Source organism: Ruditapes philippinarum, unplaced genomic scaffold (assembly GCF_026571515.1).
Source record: "Ruditapes philippinarum isolate M1 unplaced genomic scaffold, ASM2657151v2 ctg4923_1_1_1_1, whole genome shotgun sequence".
In the NCBI taxonomy this organism is placed as follows: Eukaryota; Metazoa; Mollusca; class Bivalvia; order Venerida; family Veneridae; genus Ruditapes; species Ruditapes philippinarum.
Genome location: NW_026856337.1, coordinates 170,437 through 193,630, shown reverse-complemented (window position 1 = coordinate 193,630; position 23,194 = coordinate 170,437). Strand labels below are relative to the sequence as shown.

General features: G+C 33.9%; 1 protein-coding gene across 1 annotated transcript in view; it reads right to left on the bottom strand.

Annotated features, from left to right (window-relative positions):
• Positions 1-16,360, bottom strand: part of LOC132746244 (sarcolemmal membrane-associated protein-like) — a 69,752-nt gene extending 53,392 nt beyond the window's left edge. The window contains exon 1 of the mRNA XM_060735328.1: positions 16,234-16,360. Coding sequence (XP_060591311.1) covers positions 16,234-16,236 — 3 coding nt within the window. The 5' untranslated portion in view covers positions 16,237-16,360. The remainder of the gene's footprint in view (positions 1-16,233) is intronic.
• Between the last annotated feature and the right edge of the window lie 6,834 nt (positions 16,361-23,194).

Below are 23,194 nucleotides of genomic sequence, written 5' to 3'. Positions count from 1 at the left end.
ATAAATGTAAAGATTTGATTTGATTTAAAAGTACATGTAGTAATCTACGTTATTTTTATGTTTAGACGGATAAAGCTTAAGAAGAAGTTAAGAAGTTGTTCGATTTATGTATAAAAAAAAAATGAATGATGTTAGTTTGAAATATACGAGTATAAAAAGAGATTAAAAGTTTTGTTGTTTTGTATATATAGATGAATATGCGGGACGCATATAAACGGAGGCGTGGGTAATGTAATGATTATACATAGTTACTCCCCTTTGTTGAATAATCGCCATTGATACAGCAATTTATTTATCAAACGACAGTTTGCTTTATATTTTATCAGGTAAAAGTGTTTGATACTTACAGATCTAGTTTTATTTAATATCAGATTGTGAATAATTTAAACATGTTGTCATCCGTCGATAGGTATAAAACATTTATTATAGATTTTATAAAAGAATTTATTAGACGCTCATTATTTGAATAATAACGTAAGGAAAACGTTTTTATATGATCGAGACGCTTTTAAGGGAATGAGTATCAATAATGGGATAACCTGTTGACCCTTTGTAAATGGATTTGTCTATGCGTATATATACCAGAGTTTTATTGCAGAATGGGAGAGTTGAATTTGAGGTTGATTAGAGAACTTGTTTAAAGTAAATTAATATTTTATTTTTGTAATTTTGTTGTTATTAACTTGCTACGAGCTTCCTTCCCATAGGGAATAGTTAAGCAGTTAGTTAAGTGAAAAACCGGGTTGCATAAATATAAATATTGTTTACTGTTTTCGTGATATTTATTGATATGAAAGGAACTGAGAGATAAAATACAGCTGAAGAATATTTGATAGTTTTAAGACGTCTGGCGGATAAGTTTTAGTATTTAAATATAAAAATACCTGTTTATAAAAATACTCTTGATTTCAAATATAATTAATATTTTTGTGAAATCATTTACGGATCATTTCTTACAAATCATAGTGACAAGGTAGTCCTGAGGAAAATTATATATTTATATATTAATTACACTTTTATAGATAATACGATATTTGAAATATAGGCAATTTCTCGGTGCACGTTACAATAATTATATGTTTAAAGTGTGTTAATGTTGATTGATTTATTGGGCCTTAATCTGAATCAGCTGTTGTTTTAAACTTCTCCTCATGTACTCACATACAAATTTTTGTAAAGATTGTCAATCCTATAAAGCTGCATCTTAATATAAGCTACCCACACAGCAAGTTTGGTATATAGGTCAAAGCAAACTAAAGTTATTATGCGAAAATTTAAATTCATTTTTTAAGCAACAGTCACCTTGACCTTGTTCACAGACACCTGGGTAGCAATCCCAAGTTGCATCTTGATATAAGCTACCCATACACTAAAATTGGTATCAATATGTCTAAGCAAATTCAAGTTATTATGCGGAGACTGAATCTCTTTCCAGCAACTGAGTGAGTGACATTGACCTTAATCAAAGACATCTGGGTAGCAATCCAGAGTTGCTTTTTGATAAAAACTAACAACATACCAAATTTGGTGTCAATAGGTCACAGCTAACTTAAGTTATTATGTGGAAATTGAATTTCTATTTTTACCAACAGTGACATTGACCTTTATCATACAGTAATCTGGGTAGCAATCTTAAGTAGCATCTTGATATAAGCTACCAACATACTAAGCTTGGTGTTAATAGGTCAATGCAAACTGAAGTTATTGAGCGAAAACTTAATTTATAATTTTAGCAAAAGTAACTTTGACCTTGATAAAACACATCTTGCCTGCTGCACAGCAAATGGGCCAATTGTGTTAGCATCTAAGTCAAAAAATAAAGTTAAACATACAAGACAATATTTGCTCTTTTTAAGTACCAAGTTAGGGTGTCTATAACAATATTTTTGGAAAGAAAGGATAACTTTTTGGATACCTTTTTCAAAATATTACATCTCTTGCAGACTGTTCGGGTAGGGGACGGATGTTACAAAGATATACTTTAAGTCTGAATATCTTAGTTTATAATAAAAATTGTATTATTTCTCTTTATTTTATCAAAATATTATGTGTTCTAATAAATGTTACAAAAAAATCCAGAAAATTCATCTTAGATATAAAAATATTTGCTTTCAAATTTTCAGTAATTTTCACACAAAATGAAATTTTCAAACATGTTAGAAACAGAGTGAAAAAAAACAAGGATAGGTACACAAAATCATACTTAAATCAAATATGCAAACACATTTCTTATAAACCAGTAGAAATTATAGGACTTTCTTATGTACATTTCTTGTCAGATAATCCAAAAATGAATTGTTTCAGGGGGACGGATGTTACATTTTTGGGGGGACGGATGTTACACTAGATGTTTTAAGCTCATAGTTCATACTTTTTTTGGTTTTATTTTAAAGTAATGAAATTTATAAGAGTATATGCTTTTTACAGTACAATAAATGTAAAATAATTGAACAAATTATGAGAAAAATGTAGAAATATACCCAACAATTATGTAGTTTCTTACTATTTGCGTTTCACTACGAAAAGTTGCATTGACTTAGTTTTCTTCCATTTATCTTACATTTGAATGAACATTGAAATGTTTGGAATAAAATAAAAACATTGCTAATTAAATAAAGAATCTTTGTTTCCAGATAATGCATTAAACGTTAAAGAGAGAATGTCATACCAACAGTATCTTTCTATACATGAAATTATTTACAAATTACTTTAGTTAAATAATAAGATTTATATTAATTTTGTAAAAGATATGATACAGTGTGAAGTAAATAAGAAGTTTTCAGATTGAAACATATGCAAGCATGAATTTCTCATTACTAAATACATAAATTATACACAATTAAAAATTTTCATTAAAAATTATAAGATTTTAAATTGCTGCAATTAAGTTCTATAGATTTCATGAAATTTTAAGTAAATTAATGTGGGATGTTAGCAGCATTATCCAAATATTTCATTATGATTCAGTATCATAATCTCATTATTTCTAACTTTTAACAATTCTCTGTGTATATATTTCAGTGTACATGAGCTGCTTAACTTGAACTAATTTGTCATTCAATAAAATTAATAGGTGCAAAATAATTTGCGAAGGGTTTATTTACAGAATAATTTTCTCAATTATCCCAACCTTTTTCATTACAGGAATCCTTACCATATCCTTTACTTAAAGTTTCTTTCACTTTATTTACAATAATTAAATGGGTCAAATTGTATGAAATTGTGCTTGAGTTTTTTGGGGGAAAAAAATCTAAAAATTTTAATCAGGGTGTTGAACTATATTTCTTTATTTGTTTATTTTTCATTGACTACATAATTATTTAGCCTATAAATTTTTGAAGTTCAATAAATCCTTTGACTAATTTAAAATTGATCTTCAACTTTAATACTTAATGACAGATATTCTTGACAGATATGGTAGTCCCTCCCACTGTTTTTAAGCATAATAAATATCACCCTTAATTGGCACCCCTACTGTTTTGTAATATATCACGCTTCCCAATATACAAGGCTCCCAATATACAGCTCGTTAACTTCCAAGAAAGTGCCAGCCCCTTCTGTGTGTATAGAGTTAGGATCCATATCCCACTGTTTTATGAGGGGCTGGGATACATGGTTTGTTAACTATTTAAGGCTAAAGACTTTATGTTTTAACAATTGACCAATTTTAATCACAAAGGTACTTTCAACATCTCTATTGTTTGCACCTTTTTCTATATATCCTGTTATGGATTTTGTGTTTCTTTCTTCTAATTTTTTTTAATAGTATTTTATTTGTTGTGTGAAACATTCCTATACAGTTGCAAAGCTTACTACTTCTCTGTCATGCATCATAAGAACCAGACCTGGGGTAATCATTAACTGTAATCATTGATTTTGTAATTGATTACATGATTACACTGTAATCATCATGTAATTGATTACCTTGCCCAAAACTGATTACATTAATTGTAATTAATCAATTACAGCTTAAATTCAGTCAGTAATTATGATTACATTTTGATTGACATTGATTACTTTCAGATTTAAAAGGAAACTTTTTAAGTTCAAAGGATGCCTTTATTTTAAATTATACAGTTTAACTTTTGTTTTTTAGTTATACAGTAAAAATCCTCAATTAGACTGATAAAAGTGAACATTCTTATCATTGCTTACATACTTTAAGACCATGGTCTACTTTAGTCATTTTGTATGAATAAACAATATGTTTATTTATATGTATCTACAAATACATTATAAAAGAAACTATCAAAGAATGCTTTGATATTTAATCTGATAAAAGGAAAACATATTTCTGGAGAAATTTAACGTTAATTTTACAGTATCACTTAATATATGATGTACATAAATCAAATGAAAATTTAAATTTTCAAAAAATAAATGTGCTGAAAGCAACAATGTACCACTCTAAAATTGACCTTCTCACCTAATTTCATACAATAACCCAATAACAGTTTTTCACACCTTGTGAAATCAAGTGTCTTGCTAAAGAGCATTCAAGCATATCATAACAACAAATTTAAGATCTAGATAGGTGTTGACTTCAATATCAGAGGTCTCAATAGTCACATTAAAATTAAAATAAAAAATTGGACTGGCTAATAATGGTGGTCTTAAAAGTGAATAAGCAGGGGGTTAAATCTGGATCACGAAACCATTGACTTAAAGAATATTTTTAAAAATGGTCTTAATAGCAGGGTGGTCTTAATTCTGGGATGGTTTAATGTACATTCAATGTAATCAGTTATCAATCAATTACTCTCTTAAAAGTAATTGTAATTCAATTGATTACAGAGGCAAATGTGAGTAATCAATCTTAATCAATTACAATAAAATCTGAAAGTACAGTCCAACGTGTATTAAGCGACCGGGCAAGGGAAACACAAAAAACGGTCGCTTAATGAAACGGTCTCTTAATACAGTCAGCATGATATAAAAGTCAAAATTTATAAATGACATCTTTTTTATTCGATGGGATTGTTTTTCAACTTCATTTTTATATAAATGTTGAATAATAAGTACGCTTTGATAATCTAAACGGATGCAAATGTAAAAATAACGTTCTGATATTTATTGACAAAACAGTTTTGATCTATTACGTACATGTTTGACATTTTTTCCAGAATTTATTAACTTCTCCCTATTAGTGAAGATGTTTTCTGTTGTGCATTTTTTCATTTGAAATAAACAAACTACGCCAGTAAGGAGAAAGAATCACCAACGAACAATTTAACTTTATTACAGAGCAAATGGCAAAACTAACACAAAGGGAAGTAACTCATGTAACACGCGGTATTCTTATACCAAATCACAATACAACTATTGGCGCTACCTCTTTTCTTTTGAAATGAAAACATTTTGTTTGACGAGGTATATTCAAACAGTATCAGATCAGTAAAGATATATATAAAGATATATAATTACACACACATGACTTCTATAGTACTTGCTTAAGTAGTGAACAACTAAAACGTGTGATTACTTATAACACTAGATTGAAAGAAGAAATAAAGCTTTTGTAAAAACTCAACAATATTGAAACATGTGTGGGATTAACTTGAACATGCATAATGTCGACAGAAAGTTAAAATACACTTTCAAGATTGTTATAACAATAACATTATTTCAATATAAACAACATTTGGTATTAAACTAGATCTAGCGTTGAACAAAACTTTAAATTCGTGTGGAATGGTGAGTTAATGTTGTCACATATTGCAAAGTAATTAACACACATAATCATTTAAGTACTTAGGGGGTTTCCGAGAACGCTGTGGTCTACTAGTATGTGATACACTATCGTCTACCGCGACGTCGTGATCATCTGCGTGAACTTGCTCCATAACGATCAAAGGGGAACAACTCTCATCGTCAGAATCGAACGGATTTGTAAGAGTTACAGGTGCATTGTCGTCCTGAACAGTTAATCCTTCACATATCTCCGAATCACTATCACAATCAGATTCTGTCAGATTTGGGATGTTATCAGATATATCACATATATCAGAAGGCAAACGAAAACATTCCGATCTTTTCACTTTGTATGAGGTAGAGCGTAATTGGTTACCAGTCGCTGTCGAGAAGCATGTTTAGTTTTGTCGGAGTATAAGTACACTATATCACCTATTTCTATGGTTTCACAATTTGTGTCCGATATGACGAACACTTCGACTTTTCACTATACGAGTGGTTTTTGTTTCTAGCAGAATTTTGAGAAAGAATAGCATCTCTATCACTTATAGGGATTTGGCTGTGCGTAAACTGATCACGTTGTGTCCACAGTTCACGGGAAGAGATTCCCTTTCGTCTCAAACGGCAGTGTAGGTGGTTCACGGCGGTGGCCAGTTGAACTTCAGAAATAGACCCGCCACCGGGCTGGACGCGAACTATCTCGTCCTCTAATTCAGCTATGGCTTTTTCAGCAACCGGGTTTTTGTTGGCGTTTTTAACACGACCTATGTCTAATACTATATTAGCCTGTTTTAACTGCTCATCATCGCGAAGCGTAACAAAGGCGGGTGCGGGATCAACTCTAATCACAGCAGGTGGACCATGAATTGGATGCATATCCATCATTAAACACACTAAAGCATTACGTAAAGTGACTTTTTGTTCATTGTCAACCATGACAGCTTTTGTGTATGATGTTACGGCTTCTCGTACAACAAGAATGCATTGTTTACTACGCTTCATGACATCAGCTGCGAATGCTAATCCGACGGATTCTGGGGGATCCTCGCTCGACTGCTGTACTAATGATTTGGGGAATTTCTTAAGGGAAGCACACGTGTGACACGAGCTAGTTGCACGCTCGATAGCCTTGTTTATATCTAAAGCAAAGAAGTATCTTCGCACAACTAAGTCTAACTGATGCTTTGTAGGGTGGTCAAGCTTGACGTGCATGGCGGTAAGAAGTCCATCAAGAACGGAACGTGGTACAACTATTTGTTCTTTCTCGGAAGAGAATGGTTCAGAACGCTTCACAACTAAAACACCATCTTTTGAAATAGTAACCACCTGCAAGTACCGTTTAACATCTTTTATGCTTGTTAATTTTTTGGACGGTCTAGTCCCTTGCTTTAAGTGTGAGTGCACGCGACGCAAGTCTGGACATTCACCCTGGATATCACGCCAAGCCGATCTAGTAGTAAAAGGTAAGCGGGCAGTGTCGTTGACAATATCGTCAACATTGACGGAACGCACAACTGAATCTTCCATAGCGCGTATGAAGGAACCAATCTGGCATCGTACTTCCGTACAATCTGGCGCGTTTCTACTGGCGAAATCACTTGGTACGTTAGCAGAGCCTGCTAAATGTTGTACGACCACCTGATATCTACTCACATTAGACAGAAATGACGTCACCCTTGGACTGGCAGAAAATTCACCCCTATAGAGCTTTTCAACTGACTGAACACAGGGCTGACTGTCTGTAAGAACGCATGCTGCTTTTGATGATTGCACAATATACGGACAGAAGTGTTTAATGGCTGCCCTACTTAAAGCCTCAATTTCACACGGTAGCCAGGTAACTTGGTGTCTGCGCAACTTCGCACTAAAAAATCCTGCTAATCGTAGCTTGTTGTTTCGCATAACATACAACGTAGCACCAATACCACGCCTGGTTACCGATCCGTCTGTTACAATCCACAATTTGTCATTTGGTTGGGGGATGACGATTGACTTATGGTCGTTTAATGCACGTTTTGCCCTTTCGAAATGCTCGAGACTTTGATCATCCCATCGTATTTTGTCTTGCGATTGATGACCGGCTGTCAAATCGTCTAGTGGGGCAAGATAGATAGAACATTCAGGGACAACTTTGCTTAAGACTTTGTATGCTCCGATGAACGACCTTAAACCGCGGACATTTTCCGGAGGCTGACATGAAGCAAGTGTAGCTACACGGTGTGGGCTAGCAGACAAATTCCCTTCTGACCAAATCCAGCCTAGCACATTGGTTGATTTAGGGCAGATAACTGTTTTTGATGGGGCTAGTTTGATGTTACTATTATCGAGTGCAGCGAGTACACGACGCCAATTGTGAAGTAGCTGTTCAGGTGTGTCACCGCCACAGTAGAGATCATCTGCAAGCTTGCAAACAATACCCTCCTGGAGTAGATCTCCCAGAATTCGGCACATGAGCTCCTCGAGGGCCGTCTCTGAGCCAGGCATTCCCATTGCACATCTGGTGTATACACGGATACCTTTAAATGGTGTAGACACTCCACAGTACTTAAGCGACTCACGGGCAAGGGAATCTGATAGAATGCACTTTTTAAGTCTGAAACTATCAAATACTGCCATTGGCCTATTGATCTTAGAACAGACTCAACGTCAGGCATTAACGAAGGCTGTGGCTTGCTATATACCGCCCTACATTAGCAAATGCGGTCACCAATCTGAATCCGCCTTGTGGCTTTTTAACCAGGAATGATGGGTTAAGATACTCGACGGTAACATTAGTATCTTCAGGTCGAGCAAACACGCCTTGTTCTTCCAGTTCATCAAATTTACTTTGAAGCTCAACAAGCTTGTCTTTAGAGTATTGAGGTACTCGTCCTTTCCTCTGAGGGGGAAGAACAGGCCCCATGTTCACTGTTGCCTTCAAAGGGCCTACTGCTCCATTGTATCCAGTTAGGTGTGGGCTGAAAACATTGTCAAACTCATACAGAGTAGTACGAAACTTCTGTTTGGTCTCATTGGTTAGAGTGTTATCCGGGTCAAGCACAACGGTTTTTGAGTAGTTGCCATGATTCAAATTTTTTGACATTGTTTTTGTTTCTAAATGGTCTGTACTGCTTTCATACATAGTTTCAGTATGTCTTGCATTACACACATGCTCATGTCTTCGGGTTGCTACGGGCTCACCAGTGGTATTAACGATACGAATCTTACCACAGTCAGCATCAACAATTTGGATTGACAACCAAGAGTTGTGTTCACATTTTGGCTCAAGAGCAAATGATCCCTCAGGATCGACATCACTGGGGATGACCAATTCTACAAATGACCTAAGCCAGGTAACCTATGAAGACCCCGGAGCATGGAACACGAAGGAAACTTGGGTTCTGCGCACCCTGTGTTTAGAATCGGCATGAGAGGTTGTGCCGTAATGGACAATTTCACGATCATGCAAGACTATCTGCTGTTTTGCTGGGCGTGTTGAAATATCATTAGCGGCCATAAAGGTCACACCGCCAAGAATGTCTACATCTAAGTCAGCAACAACAAGGGCATCCAACTGAAACTCAAAGGCGCCCCGTGACAAAGTAATGTGTGTTTCGCCGATAATGTCTAATGGGGTTACACCATCAGCTTGGGTAGCATGTTGATTACTCTTCATGATGGGTGCGTCAATGTACTTTGCAAAAGAATGCTTGATCATACTGGATTCAGCACCGGTATCAAGCGTTATGGTAACAGGAAAGTGCCGATGAAACATCTTTATAGCTGGAGACTGCTTTGTGCCGACTCTACGTGTTACCGATGTGACTGTTTTTTGAGCACTTGGGATGCTTTCAGAGTCGGTTTCCGACTCACTGTCAGAGTCGATGACTGCCATTTGTCGCACCTTCGTCATGTACTGTTTGTCCTCTTCAGGTAGGTATTTGCAGGCACTTAAGAAATGATTGAACTTCTGACGTCCGGCTTGCTTGCACAAAGGGCATTCTTTTTGGCTTTTGTTTTTGTTTTGTATAACCAGGTTTATGGAATGTGGAACGAAGTACTTTTGCCTCATTTGAAACTTGAATTTCGTCCAATAAGCTGTCAAGTGCCTGAGAAATTTCTGGTTTTAATGAAGACAGCGTTTTTGACCGAAGCTCAGTGCCGTACCGCTGTTTTACCAGGATTGGTAAATTCTTATCAACAAGCCTGAGCCATGTCAACACAATCATATTTTCAAGAGTTGGAGTCATTTCCTCGTCAGAAGTTGGGACCTCTCCATGATGGCTTATTCTACTTGTAGTAGTGAGCATGCTGTCCTCAACGAAACTGTATAGACGCTGGTAAAGATCTTCAGGTCTTTCTCCAGGTTTCTAATTTTATACCGTCAAAGTCCAAAAAATGACCGCCACTGGTTTGAAAACCGAAGTGTAATCGAATAGCCTGCCAAATGTCATTCATGCATGTAGAATTTTTTACTATGGTATTTCTAGAAATCACAGGACAAAAGTTAGCAATTTGGCCCAGCATCAATTCTAAATGTGTTACTTTTTGAGCGGCTGTTCTCCGTGCCTGTTGAGGAACATCCTCACCGTCGTCTGTAAAGCCACGAACCGGGTTGTTACTTGTCTTCTTTAACCAAGTAGCTCCATCGACCAAGTAAGTAGCAAAATTGGCGTCAAGAGAAAGTGTATATTGGAGATTCTGACGCCACGACTCGAATGACGTTATAGTCTCGTTCTTAGTGAGACGCCACTGCTTAGGAGCGCGCTGAGTTGCCATAGTTACAGTTTTAAGTCACGAAGTGTAAGTAATAGCTTCTTTATACACTGCTGTATTTGCAAGATAAATTGTAAACAGTTACTGGTAAAAACTGCCTCGTTGGACTCCTTGATTGAGCTTATTCCGCCTCCGTACAGATTTTTGGTAGAGTGGCTAACGAAAAAGTCTTTTTAGCATCGAACAGGCGTTGTTTCTTTATTAACACAGCTGCCGCCACGCCAGTAAGGAGAAAGAATCACCAACGAACAATTTAACTTTATTACAGAGCAAATGGCAAAACTAACACAAAGGGAAGTAACTCATGTAACACGCGGTATTCTTATACCAAATCACAATACAACTATTGGCGCTACATCTATTTGTTACGATTAATTTAATGGCTGATCAAGTTCAAGGTCAATTCAATGCAGTCTAAATGTCAACAAGCGAAGCGTATACACCATCTCAGTATGGGAGGAGCGTTGCATTGTTTATCCGATATTATTGGATAATACACGTCACGGGTATACTTAACTTCATTTGTATACGCTAAAACGGTATGGGAAATAGAGTTTTTCACACGTTTATTGTTGTGTTTTGATTGCCTACACTTGTGACATAACGAGGTGGCGTTCTCTAAAAACACAATTACTTGACAGGTAAAAGTGGTCGTTTAATGAAAAGATTGATGTCAATTAGGTGACTAAATAGCGGTCGCTGGTCGCGTTGAGCAAAAGTCGCTTAATACATTAAAGATATAGAGAGAAAATGATCGGGGGGAATTTAAAGTGGTCGTTTAAGACAAAAGTTGCTTAATACACATGATCGCATGGGCAAGTTAGACTGTAATTGTAATTTAATCAATTACTGATCAATGTAATCATCCCCAGGTCTGATAAGAACAAGATAAGTTTTGTATTACTGTAAATCAATTCTGTAACATCCGTCCCCTTCTGTACCCTTAGTTTGTAAACACAGAATAACAAAAGATTATATTTGTTATAAATTCATATAAGCTTAAATATTATCTTATTAAACTCGTTGGTCCACTTGAAAAAAATAACATACAAATTTTATTTCAAAGTAAATAATTTTGTTTTCAGAGCAAAAGATACTGATTTTTTTTCAAAATTAAGAAATTTAGTGTTCACAAATATTTTTTTTTTTCATAAATACATCATTTCAGTGCTTTATTTCTGTTATTTCTTCATTTTTCAAAGTAACTTTGGTGTTTTAGTGTAAAATTCCCTTTTCAGTTACAGTTTATGTGAGATTTAATAAGCACCTTATATAGGGGGACGGATGTTACGGGGACGGATGTTACAGACAACTTTTTCATTATTGTATTTTTCTTCTTATAAACATAGAAATTGGCAATTTTTGTAACATTTTCATAGTAAGGCTATCATTAAGCACAAGAAACATTGTTTTTTATGAGTATTGTTTTATAATTGGATATTTTTATGAGAGGGGGACGGATGATACAGTTTTTTCATCACAAAATTTTTTTTTCCCACTATAATGCTACTATGGTAAAATGTTTAAAAATTTTAATTGAAAACACTTAACATATGTTTTTAATTCATATTTCATTAGATTGAGACAATAAAGTACTATTTTATTTGTAATTGCTTAAAGGTTATACTTGTTTACTTAACAACTGAATTTTGAAAAAACTGATGCATTACATAAGTCTGATTTTACTAAAATCATCTTAACGATAAAAACCTGGATGATGTATACCAAGTATTATATATCACTGGAAAGGTTATTAAATTTTCTATGTGCATGTAGAAAGATTTAAGTGATAAATTAAAACAGATAATAGTGGTGTTAATTCTAAAAACACCAAAAAAAAAACAGATGCTAACACATTACATGTAAAATTGGACATTTTTAGGGTATAAAAATGTCTGTATTTTTATTTTGGGTAATGCTATCCCAAAAAAATTTTGGGCACATTTGCTTTATAGTTAGTCTTTTGTAAATACACAAAAAAATAATAGAAAATGCAATATATTTTTTGAAAAAGCCTGCATTACATGTATTTTTGAAAAATTGGCCCATTTACTGTGCAGCAGGCAATCTGGCTAGCAATTCCAAACTGCTTCTTCGTATAAGCTACCCAGATACAAATTTTGGCAACAACAGGTCGAAGCAAACTGAAATTATTGAGCGGAAACTTCTATTTTTAGCAACAGTGACCTAGACCTTGATTACACTTTACAGACACCTGGGTAGCATTCCCAAGCTGCCTCTTAATATAAACTTACCCATACACCAAGTTTATTGTCAATAGGCCAAAGCAAGCTCAAGTTATAATTATTGAGCGGAAACCCAAAATTTGATGCCCACCCTCCTGTCTGCCAACTTCGGGATTACAATAACCAGCTTTCGTTTAAAAAAATTGACAGTAGAATTTTTCCCCAATGATAAAATAAATAATGGCAAACTTTTACAATGTTCAAGAAGATCATAATTGGTAGTTTTAGCAGGGACGCTAGCCTAAGCTGTGTCAAATTGGCATTTCTTTACAGAGGGCATGCAATGCCATACAACCTTATTGTCCATTATGATTTTAAATAGTTGGCGACGTTAAAATATGATGTCTAAAGGTTGAAATCAATCAAGGTTATCATGATAGTTTTTTATCAAGCTGCTGTTTATATAATGAAATTGATTTTTTTTCACTTCACTTACGGACTTTGGGAGTTGTTTTTTCAATAGCTATGAAACTTTATAGCCCATCATATTTACTGTCACAGACTTAAAATCGCATTTAACACCTACATCAAAAAGCATTAAGTACATCAGTTAGATAAAATGGCACATGTTGAGTTAATCAGACAGAGGTGTAATTGTATAAATACAACCAAAAACCCTATAAACATTGATAAATTGTCACACAGGCTGATGAAGTGATTATTATGTAAGCGATCTTTCGTTATACAAGACAGGTACAAGCGTAGTAATACTAATATAAAGCAACGCTTTGATTCACTCATGATAATAAGTAGTCTGCCTATGGGTGGATACAGACTTTCTACATGACATCCTCAAGTACATATTAATGGGGATTCTTTTTTTCCCCCTGCAAATTTGACTTCTCCCCAAGATATCCGGACAGAGAAATAGGATTAAGCACAACAAGTTTTCTTCTGAATCGCTCTCCAGGATGAGCCCTCGGTGTAGACTCCTGGGGCCATCCTGAAAAATGTTTGTTTGCAGTAACCCGACCCAGAATTTTCAAGGTGGGTAGGTAGGTCATGGAATTTCAAAATGCTGGACAATATATGCTTTGATAATCTGGTAACAATTAATAAATTGATAACTGAATTCTACTTTAATAAGAACTACATTTTATTTCTTCTATTAACCTTTGAAAGAATTAAAACAAAGCACAATGCATAATTTTCTGATTCAAAAAAAAAAATTTTTTATCCAGACCATGAAAAAAAATTTGAGTAGGGGCAAATTTTGTGAGTCGGTCGCGTTACTACAAACGAACATTTTTTTAAGGATGGCCTGGGTCTATTCCAGGATAAACAGAACAACTAACATAACCCTTCCAGGATAAAAGAGAGCGACTAACATAACCCCAAGTGTCGGTGTATATAATGATAAGGCTATAGTGAGCTATGCGAGAATTATGGAAATGCAAATATCTTTAGGTGATGATTTTGAAAACTTTTGCCAGAAGTACAGCAAAATTATGGGTAATAAGTTTGCCTGCTCTTCATCAAGTTATTTTGGTTCCCTGCCTAATGATATTTGGAGCACACCTGAGGAATCAGTACTAGCAGGTTACCTGCATTATTATTTATAATAAACCTGAAAACTGATTCTCCTGTTTCCTCATTATGGGGTTCCCATCGAAAAGCATTGCCGATTACCATTAATCGTAATATCCAGATTTGTGAAAGTACATTTCCTGAAATTTGTGCAGACTAATATAACTTTTGCACCTGATTGGTTTACTAAATACATAATAGCATGCTAAAAGAGCTGGCCAAAGGGCCTGTTCACAAAGCGAGCTTTACGTAACACAAGTACCTGCTAGATAGTGATGGTTTTGAAAAGTTTCGCTGGAAGTACTGCAAATCATGGGAAATAGACCAATCCTAAATTTTCGACATACAAGAGAAGGATAAATGCCGAGGAATTCTGATTGAAAACGGATCCGTAGACTGGTCTCATGCTCACTTCTATAGGAACATAATAGGACACTGTTTGAAGCTTAACAGAGTATTCTTGAAAAAAAATAAGATTGAACGATGCTGCCTAACTTTTGGCAAATGTTACAATTACTGAACTCTAAGCTATTATATGATAACTGACTGTCATTTATAGATGTAAGATTTGTTAATTTGATAAAAATGTAACTTAACCAAAATAAAGTTGGATATAGTTTATGTTTTTCAAAATATCTCATGCCATGATACCATTGCCTGATTCGAAAATAAAATACAGACAGGCAATTATATTCGACGCAAAAAATTGGCTCAAAGAAAAAATTTGTCAGAGCTAGCCCTGGACAGAGAACCAGTTGTTGTGATGAGTGTGGCCTGAAGTTTGCAGTTCTAAGTGTATTGAAAACAGCAATGGGTTTAAATTATAATTATTATTATGTACCATAATTTCTGTCAAAGAGCTTGCTTTGAGGCTTTGTCTTATTAATAAAAGGAAGTCAAAGGCAGGGACCGGACTTTGGCTTGCCCAGCTATAGACTACATGTCTGTTTTTCAAAGAAAATCAAATAAAAAACAAAGAATATATAGAATTTGTACCTATCAATGAAATTTTCAGTGTCAGTTCTAGTCGGGCTCCGCCATTTTCATTGTAACTTAATGATAATAGGTGGGGTATTAAGATAACAAACAACCGCAGCTTTTTGGATTAATAATAATTGTCGAGTATTCCAAGTGATAACGGATCCGATCCGAAAGCAGTGCATGAAATATCGAATGAGTCATTATCAGTGATTATGACACCTTTAAAACAGAAAAATGGGCGATTTCTTTAACGACCTCCCCATTCATATACTTTGTCTCATTTTATATTATTAACGTCAGGTATAATATGAAAAAGGCAAGCCTCAAAGCGAGCTCAATTTTCTTTTACCGTAATATAAAATAAGCGTTCATTTTAATTTTACATTTTAAAATTGTCATTCGGTATTTTATACACTGCTTCCGTTTATTCTGGTTCCCCCTTTCTATTTTGGTTCCTATATAAGTGCGCAGGACACCAGTCTACGCTTCCATTTTCAATGAGAGTACATCGGCTTTTATCGTTTTCTTGTAATTCGAAAAGTTGCGATGTGTCCAATTCAGTACTTCGGACGAAAGTTTTCAAAACCAGCACTTCACAGGTACTCGCGTTACCGTAAAGCTAGCTTTGCGAGCAGGCCCTTCGGGCCAGCTCGTCGAGCTCGATATAAAGATTATCTGTAATAAGTCCTGTATAAGTAACAGGTCGCTTTGAGAGGCCCGCTTCGTCTTTTGAAAAAAAAATTAGACATAATAATATTCCCGTAGACACTCCAATTTAGTCATTTTAAGTCTGCAAAATTTATGGCTACATTATATCGTTTCTAAACTTTAAAAGTCGGGAACATCGCTAAAATTTAAAAAGAATTCATAAACTGATAAATTGAAAACTGATAAAATCGAAAATAAAGTACAAGTAACACCAGCTGTAGAAAGATATATGACACATCTCATCATTTTGAACAAACTGAATCATATGTCTAAATGAATGGAGAACAAATCATTGAACATTTGACGTGGTAATTCATTTACAAACCATTCGTTTACATCCGTATCAACTTTGAAACAGCCATAATTGATTTTTTACAGCAATAATCTCTAACACCTACAATAAACAATATACATAATTTAAGTTAAAATTTTCCAAAAACTAGAAATCAAATTAAAATGCAATTAAAATTAGGTTTTATGAAGCAGAAATTTGCTTTATATATGTTTAAATACAATAATTTTACCTTTATAAACTTTTCTATAAAGACTATATATTGGATAAATTCTGTTAAACCGTGCTACCGGAAAAACAGAGATTTTATGGTTTAATACCACTAAATTGTTCCCCCTTTCAACACCATTTTATATCAAACAGACGTCAGCCAACATCTTTTCAAACTTTTTAGTAGGGTGGTGACATTTTCTGAAGTAAATATGAATTTTGCAAAGAAATATAAAAATTTTCACTATTTTTGTCAAAACAACTTCGGCAATATTTGTTGAAAGCGCATAGAACCGTCACAAACACGTTTCCATTTTTACAAATATTAATAGTTTCAGTTTATTGGCAAATCGGCATATACAATATACCTTTGGCCATTTACAATATACAAAAGGATGGCCAAGATAATACAATTTACATTTAACATAAATACAATTCATGTAATACAATACAGTTATAATACAAGAACCTAAGAAGCAGCAATAATTGCAAGTTTTTCATTTCTCAAATGCATAGCATAAAATACAAATTTGGCAATATTCCTAATAGTTCTATTATTACTTGAAGACAATAATCTAGTAAATTTATTAATGCATGGAAAAGAATAATTAACATTATATTTTCGACGAAGGTTTCTATAGAGTGGACAGCATAACAAAAAATGATATTCAGATTCAACATTAAGTGAACAAAGTTTACAAGTTCGTAGGTTTCGATCAATACCTGCAAATCTACCACTTTCAATTTCAAGAAGATGGGAACAGAGTCTAAAACGAGACAATTCTTTTCTTTGATGCTCATTTGTAACAATATCTAGATACTTTTCATATTTAAACTCACATTTGAATTTTCTATAATAATATAACTTAGATTGATTCATTATGGTATCATTCCATGTTTGAACGTACTGATCACGCAGCCTTTGTTTTAACATTGGCAAATAATTCATATCAAGGTTTAGAGAATTCCATAAGTAGCTATATCCAAGACTATCAAGTTGTTTTTTAACAGACGACGACCAAGTAGACATGGTATTATTAGGTAACAAAGCACATTGTTCCAAAAATATTGTATGTACTAATGACCCTGGATATTTCATTATATTTAACCAGTATTTAAGAGCACGTTCTTTACAGATAACAGATAAAGGAAAGCGACCAAGCTCTCCAAGCACAGCAGCATTGGAAGTCTGAGGTCGAACACCAAGGACTATTTTACAAAAACGGAGATGCAATTTGTCGATTTCTTTGCAGTTATATATTCCCCAGACTTCAGATCCATACAATAGTATTGGAACAACGAGAGAGTCGAATAGGGACAATTTAGTTTTAATGTCTAGTTTTATTCTACTAAACACGGACAACAAATTGTTCAAATCAGCATCATTAATACCGAGCTTAGATGTACAAAAATTGATAATTTTGATTTTACAGTCCTCCGTTCTGCGATCATCACGTGACTTTTCCTCGTCAAAATTAAAGAAAAGGAGGCTATCCCTCATAAGCCTAGATGTAACATCTACTATATCATCAGACATACTTTTATTCTCTAATTTTAATTTTTCAACAGTTTTAGCCAGCGCAGCATTTTCATCTTTTTCGGCTTTCAAGAGTTTTTCAAGTTGTTTGTGTTTATTGCTCAACTCATCACATACCTGCGTATCAAAATTTCTGCTTACCTCCATTTCCGTGAGACGACTATTGGTATCAGTTACTTTTGTTTCAAGTGATAATACACGTGTTTCAACTGACGAGATTTTCTGCGATATTTTACACATTTCAGATTCAAGTTTATCTAATTTTGAAAGCTTAGTTTCTATAGATTTTTGGTGGGTCTCGATAGAGGTCAATTTTGACATCATAGACTCGTACCATGGTTGCTCAAATGTATTTGGAACTGTAGATGGAGTTGTCGGCGAGGTAGGTGGCCCGGTGCTACCGGGAGTACTCAGTGGTGGTATCACCGTGCCATGTAACAGTTGTAAGTGCGGAGGGAAGTATTGGCCCATATATGGTGTACTGGCAGTCTGCCAAAAATCAAGATATATTACCTTCCGGACATTCTTTCCTCAATAGTCTTATAAGTTACTTCTTAGGAGGAGAATTACAATGTTAAAAGTTTAAACTTTCGCCTGATATAGTTATAAAAATGGATCAATGATAGAAATGGCCGGGTTGCATTTGTATTCCTTTTGATATAATCTATATCGTTTAGGTAATGTAACGATTCCCCAAGGAGTAATAACGATTCGCCACATGTTGAAAATACAAACTTTTTCACACCTATATTCAAACTGTCTATGAAACCTTCTTTCCATTCAGGGTCTTTCAAATAGATTTCTATTTGAAAGACCCTGTTCCATTTTATATTTCATTCGTAAATTAAATAAATTAATGCTGAAAATACTCAAAACAGCTTTTATTGAATGAAAACACATTAAATCAAACATATTTTATTACCAAAATTACATAACTACCAAATTTAAAATTAAGAAGTATCAGAATTATAGCACTCGAAATTCATAAAATCGTTCATAAACAAGGACCAACATACTTTACATGATCTTGTTAATATAAAAACTTATTATTTTAATTTTAGGTATATAAATGTAGCCATCATCCCTCAGGTAAGAACCACCGGTTATGGCAGCAACTCTTTTCGTTCCTATGCACCAAAACTATGGAATTCACTTCCCCAACACCTCAGACTGGAAGTGAATTATAACCAATTCAAAAGTTTAATTGGTGCATGGAATGGAGAGAGTTGCTCATGTTCTTTCTGTCAATGAACTTGCATTATAGTTTAGCTCCATATTCAGTTTTGTTTCCTGCCTGCTTTTTAATCTATTTTTATCTTTACAGTTGATTGTTTCACATTTGGCTTAAATTTTGTTAATACTCTCAACATAAATGTTTATGTACATGTTTTGATTTGCCAGTGTGCTTGAATTTTGTTTGCTTATTGCCAGCTTGTGCGGAGGCTGCTGATCACTTCTTGCCAAATCTGATTTGGGGATTTTCATTTTTATTTTTTTAAAAACCTTTTTAGTGGTCACAATTTTGTGATCCTTTTCATTTTCAGTATCTTATTTCTTTCTTTTATAACAGTCCTAAGACCTGGGTCAAGATCAGCAGACTCCACTCAACTTTTAATTTAATTTAATTTTATGTATGGGCTAATGTGTTCGACATTTTTTTATCGAGATATATATTATTTTATTCACTTATACATTTATATTACAGTAATCTAAATGTTATCTGAAGCATGTCAGTATTATTTATTATTATTTAACTTTAAACTATTACGTGTAGAATTTACATCCCATCTTATAGTATTATGATTGATTTAACTTGTTTTACCATTTGTCTTTCAAAAATTATCATAATGTGCTTCTTTTATGAGTTTTATGTTTATATGCATGTATGTCGGTCAAAAGCTATACATAGCTTGTTTTGTGAAATGTTATATATATAAACCGACAATAAATAAATTTTGATTTGAGTTGATTTGATTTGATTTGATTTGATTTGATATTTACGAGGCTGTGATGTTACTAAAATTTTCTACCATTGACCATTAAGGTCGAAAATTTAACTAAGTCGGTAAACAGGAAGTTGATGAGCGACAATCGAATCCCACTGTATGAAGGCACATGTTAATGATGTGATAAGTTAGTTGCTGAGAAAACTGTTACAATTCCCCCATCCACAAAATTGATGTCGAAAGATGTGTGTTTGCCTTTCTTTTATATTTATTTTCATATAGATGTGTGTTTTTTACTGCCCCATCAAACAATTAAATATTTATCAATATACTTTATGACTTAAAGCAGCACGCCTCCAGATTCACGCTAATTTCATGAAAATTTTGAAAATGTATTTGAATGTGTAATATTGTGAAGTAACCTAAAGGAAGCAAGTTACTCATTATCAATGGTACTTACAAACCGCGTAAATTACCAAAAAGTGGTCAAAATATGCATAAATAGCCTTTACTGCGTTAGTAACGCAGTAGAAATATAGATGTAAATTATGAAAAATCAGTCATTAATCGCACAAGTATATGTAAAATATTACTTGAATCTTGAAACTTTTTACTTTTCCTTACATCTTAGTACATTTTTCTCAAGTTTGATTTGATTGAAGTATTTTGACCTATCCGGAGGCATGTAGCTCAACATGTAGGCATACAATTCATTGTAACATTGACAAGTCTGGTATAATATTACACGAACCCCTACAGGTGATTAACCTAAACAATTTCTGAAAATTCACAAACGATGACATTGCTGATTACAATTTATGAAATTGTTTCTGGGTGCATGGCAAAAAGAATAAAATATATTTAGACAGATTTAGTAACACTGACCAAACTGGATTTATATTGGGAAGATTGAAAGGACAAAGACGAATAATTCATGATATAATGCAATATAGTGAAAAAATTATAACTCTGATCTTTTACTATTTATCGATTTTGATAAACTTTTGATTACTTACCTTGAAATTTTGTAAGTTAAACTTTGACGACACTTTTTAGTATAGACGGGGATACCAAAAGAATGTTTAGCAATTTTCTATCATCAATATGCCAAAATGGATTTTATCAAAGATCTTTAACGCACAATGTGAACGTCGGAAGAGTAACCCGTAAAGTTGTCATAATTTCTAGTGTTTGCGCTGAAATACTTTCACAGAAAATAAGACCGCATGTCATTTCATAGCGCACAATCTTTATTTAGATGGTCAAAGTTTTTAAAGGTGAAAGATTCCTGTCAAGGATGACTACCGTTCAGATTAGTCTACAACCTTGGCTACCGAGGCAAACAGTTGTGCTGTGAAAGTTATGGTAGAACAGGATGCAAGAGTGTCAGTAAAGGAGATATCTAGCTTTATTGGCATATCAGAAGGCAATATTTATTTAATTCTGACCAAGCGTTTTGGCGTAAGAAAGGTTTGCTTTAGGTGGGTGCCCCATTTCCTCACTAACGGACATAAGAAACAGTGCCTAAAGTTTGGACATGAACCTCAGAAAACATACAAAGACTGTGACAGGCTGCGCCGCTCTTGACCAATTTAATTATATAAATGCATACTATAATGAACATTTACCTATTAACTTTAACACATATCTGTGCAGTTATTGTGACTCCATTTAAACTTTATGCCACTGGCGTGTATATGTCAGACAAAAAGATAAGAAAATGCTTCTGCTAGCACAATTTTAAATAAAATATAAATATGGAATAAAAACAGTGTTTGTTGAAAGTTCTTGGCATAATCTATATGAATGTGAAGTTACAGTTTAGCAATAAGCTTTGTAGATTTTTATATGATATCAAAGTGTATCTATATTTACTGTCCATTACCTTGTGTCCTCGAAATGATGTTTCAAGGTTTTGCCAAGAAGGACATTTTCGTAGGCTTTTTATTTCGAAGGCTCTTTATTTCGTACTTTATTTCGTAGGCTTTTTATTTCGTAGGCTCTTTATTTCGTAGGCTCTTTATTTCGTACTTTATTTCGTAGGCTCTTTATTTCGTAGGCTCTTTATTTCGTACTTTATTTCGTAGGCTCATTATTTCGTAGGCTTTTATTTCGTAGGCTCTTTATTTCGTGGATTGTTTGTATTACAAAATAATCATACAGCTGACGAAATAAAGTTTCCTTTTTGTGAATTGAAATATCCACGAACAACATGAAAAGTGTGGTCCCCTGAATATTGATTTGAACTGATTTGCAGTTTATCTCCTGGAATAGTAGTCAATGATTCCAAAATTATCCCCCCCGCTAAAAAAAGAAGGTAGTGTGGGCAATACTTCGTAAAGATGAAAGTCTGTTAATTATATTAAAGGTAATTGGTCTAAGGACTATCGTCCTATAAAGGTTGAAAGTTCTGGATTATATTGATTTCTTGTAACTGACCTCATTATTGATGACACTATGACCTTGACCTATAATGATGAAGTGTATCAAGAAATAAAGAGACAAAAGACAGATCATCGTTAAAACATTTTTTTACTTGAATTTAGTCTAGGGCTATTACTTTAACTAGATTTAAAATGAATTGCTCCACATAAATTATGTTACTGATAGTATTTAGTATCATACTCCGAAACAATCGGACATATCTACACACACACATATATATATAGCAGATACTAAAATGTTCTAGAATAAAATATTATTACTCATCATATGAATTTTCAAACTGAATCACTTAGAGCTATATCAGCATATTTGTTTTCAAGAAATATTTCATAAGTATATCCAAATGATACATCTCTGTTGCTTTTATCAATATTTGAATACGTATGGAAAATGTGCCCATTGTAGACCAATTGACTTTAATTTTAGAAAAATTGTAAAATACAGATCATATGTCAATTTTGAAATACATTGATTTATGTTAACTTGTGAGACAGCGGGCCTTGTGTACATGTCTGAACAGTTAGATTATGATGTAGGTCAAGTATGAACTGATAATGCCTCCCTATCAGAGAACCTGAAAATCTCGACATGATTCCACTGTGATCTCTTTATCTCTCCACATAAATCACAGGGCTAATATACAGGTAAAGTAATATTTCTACTCTATAAATAGTGACATTTCGTGACTTGATATATATTGGCTCAGTACGGGTATCTGTCAGATCAAGTTTTGTACTAGCCTAACGGAATCAATATTCTATCACAAACAAATCGGCAGCTCACACTTTTAGTATAAATGGTACATTGAAATGTCTGTACATCTTGTTCAATTCTAAAATTTCTTTAAGTTAGAACC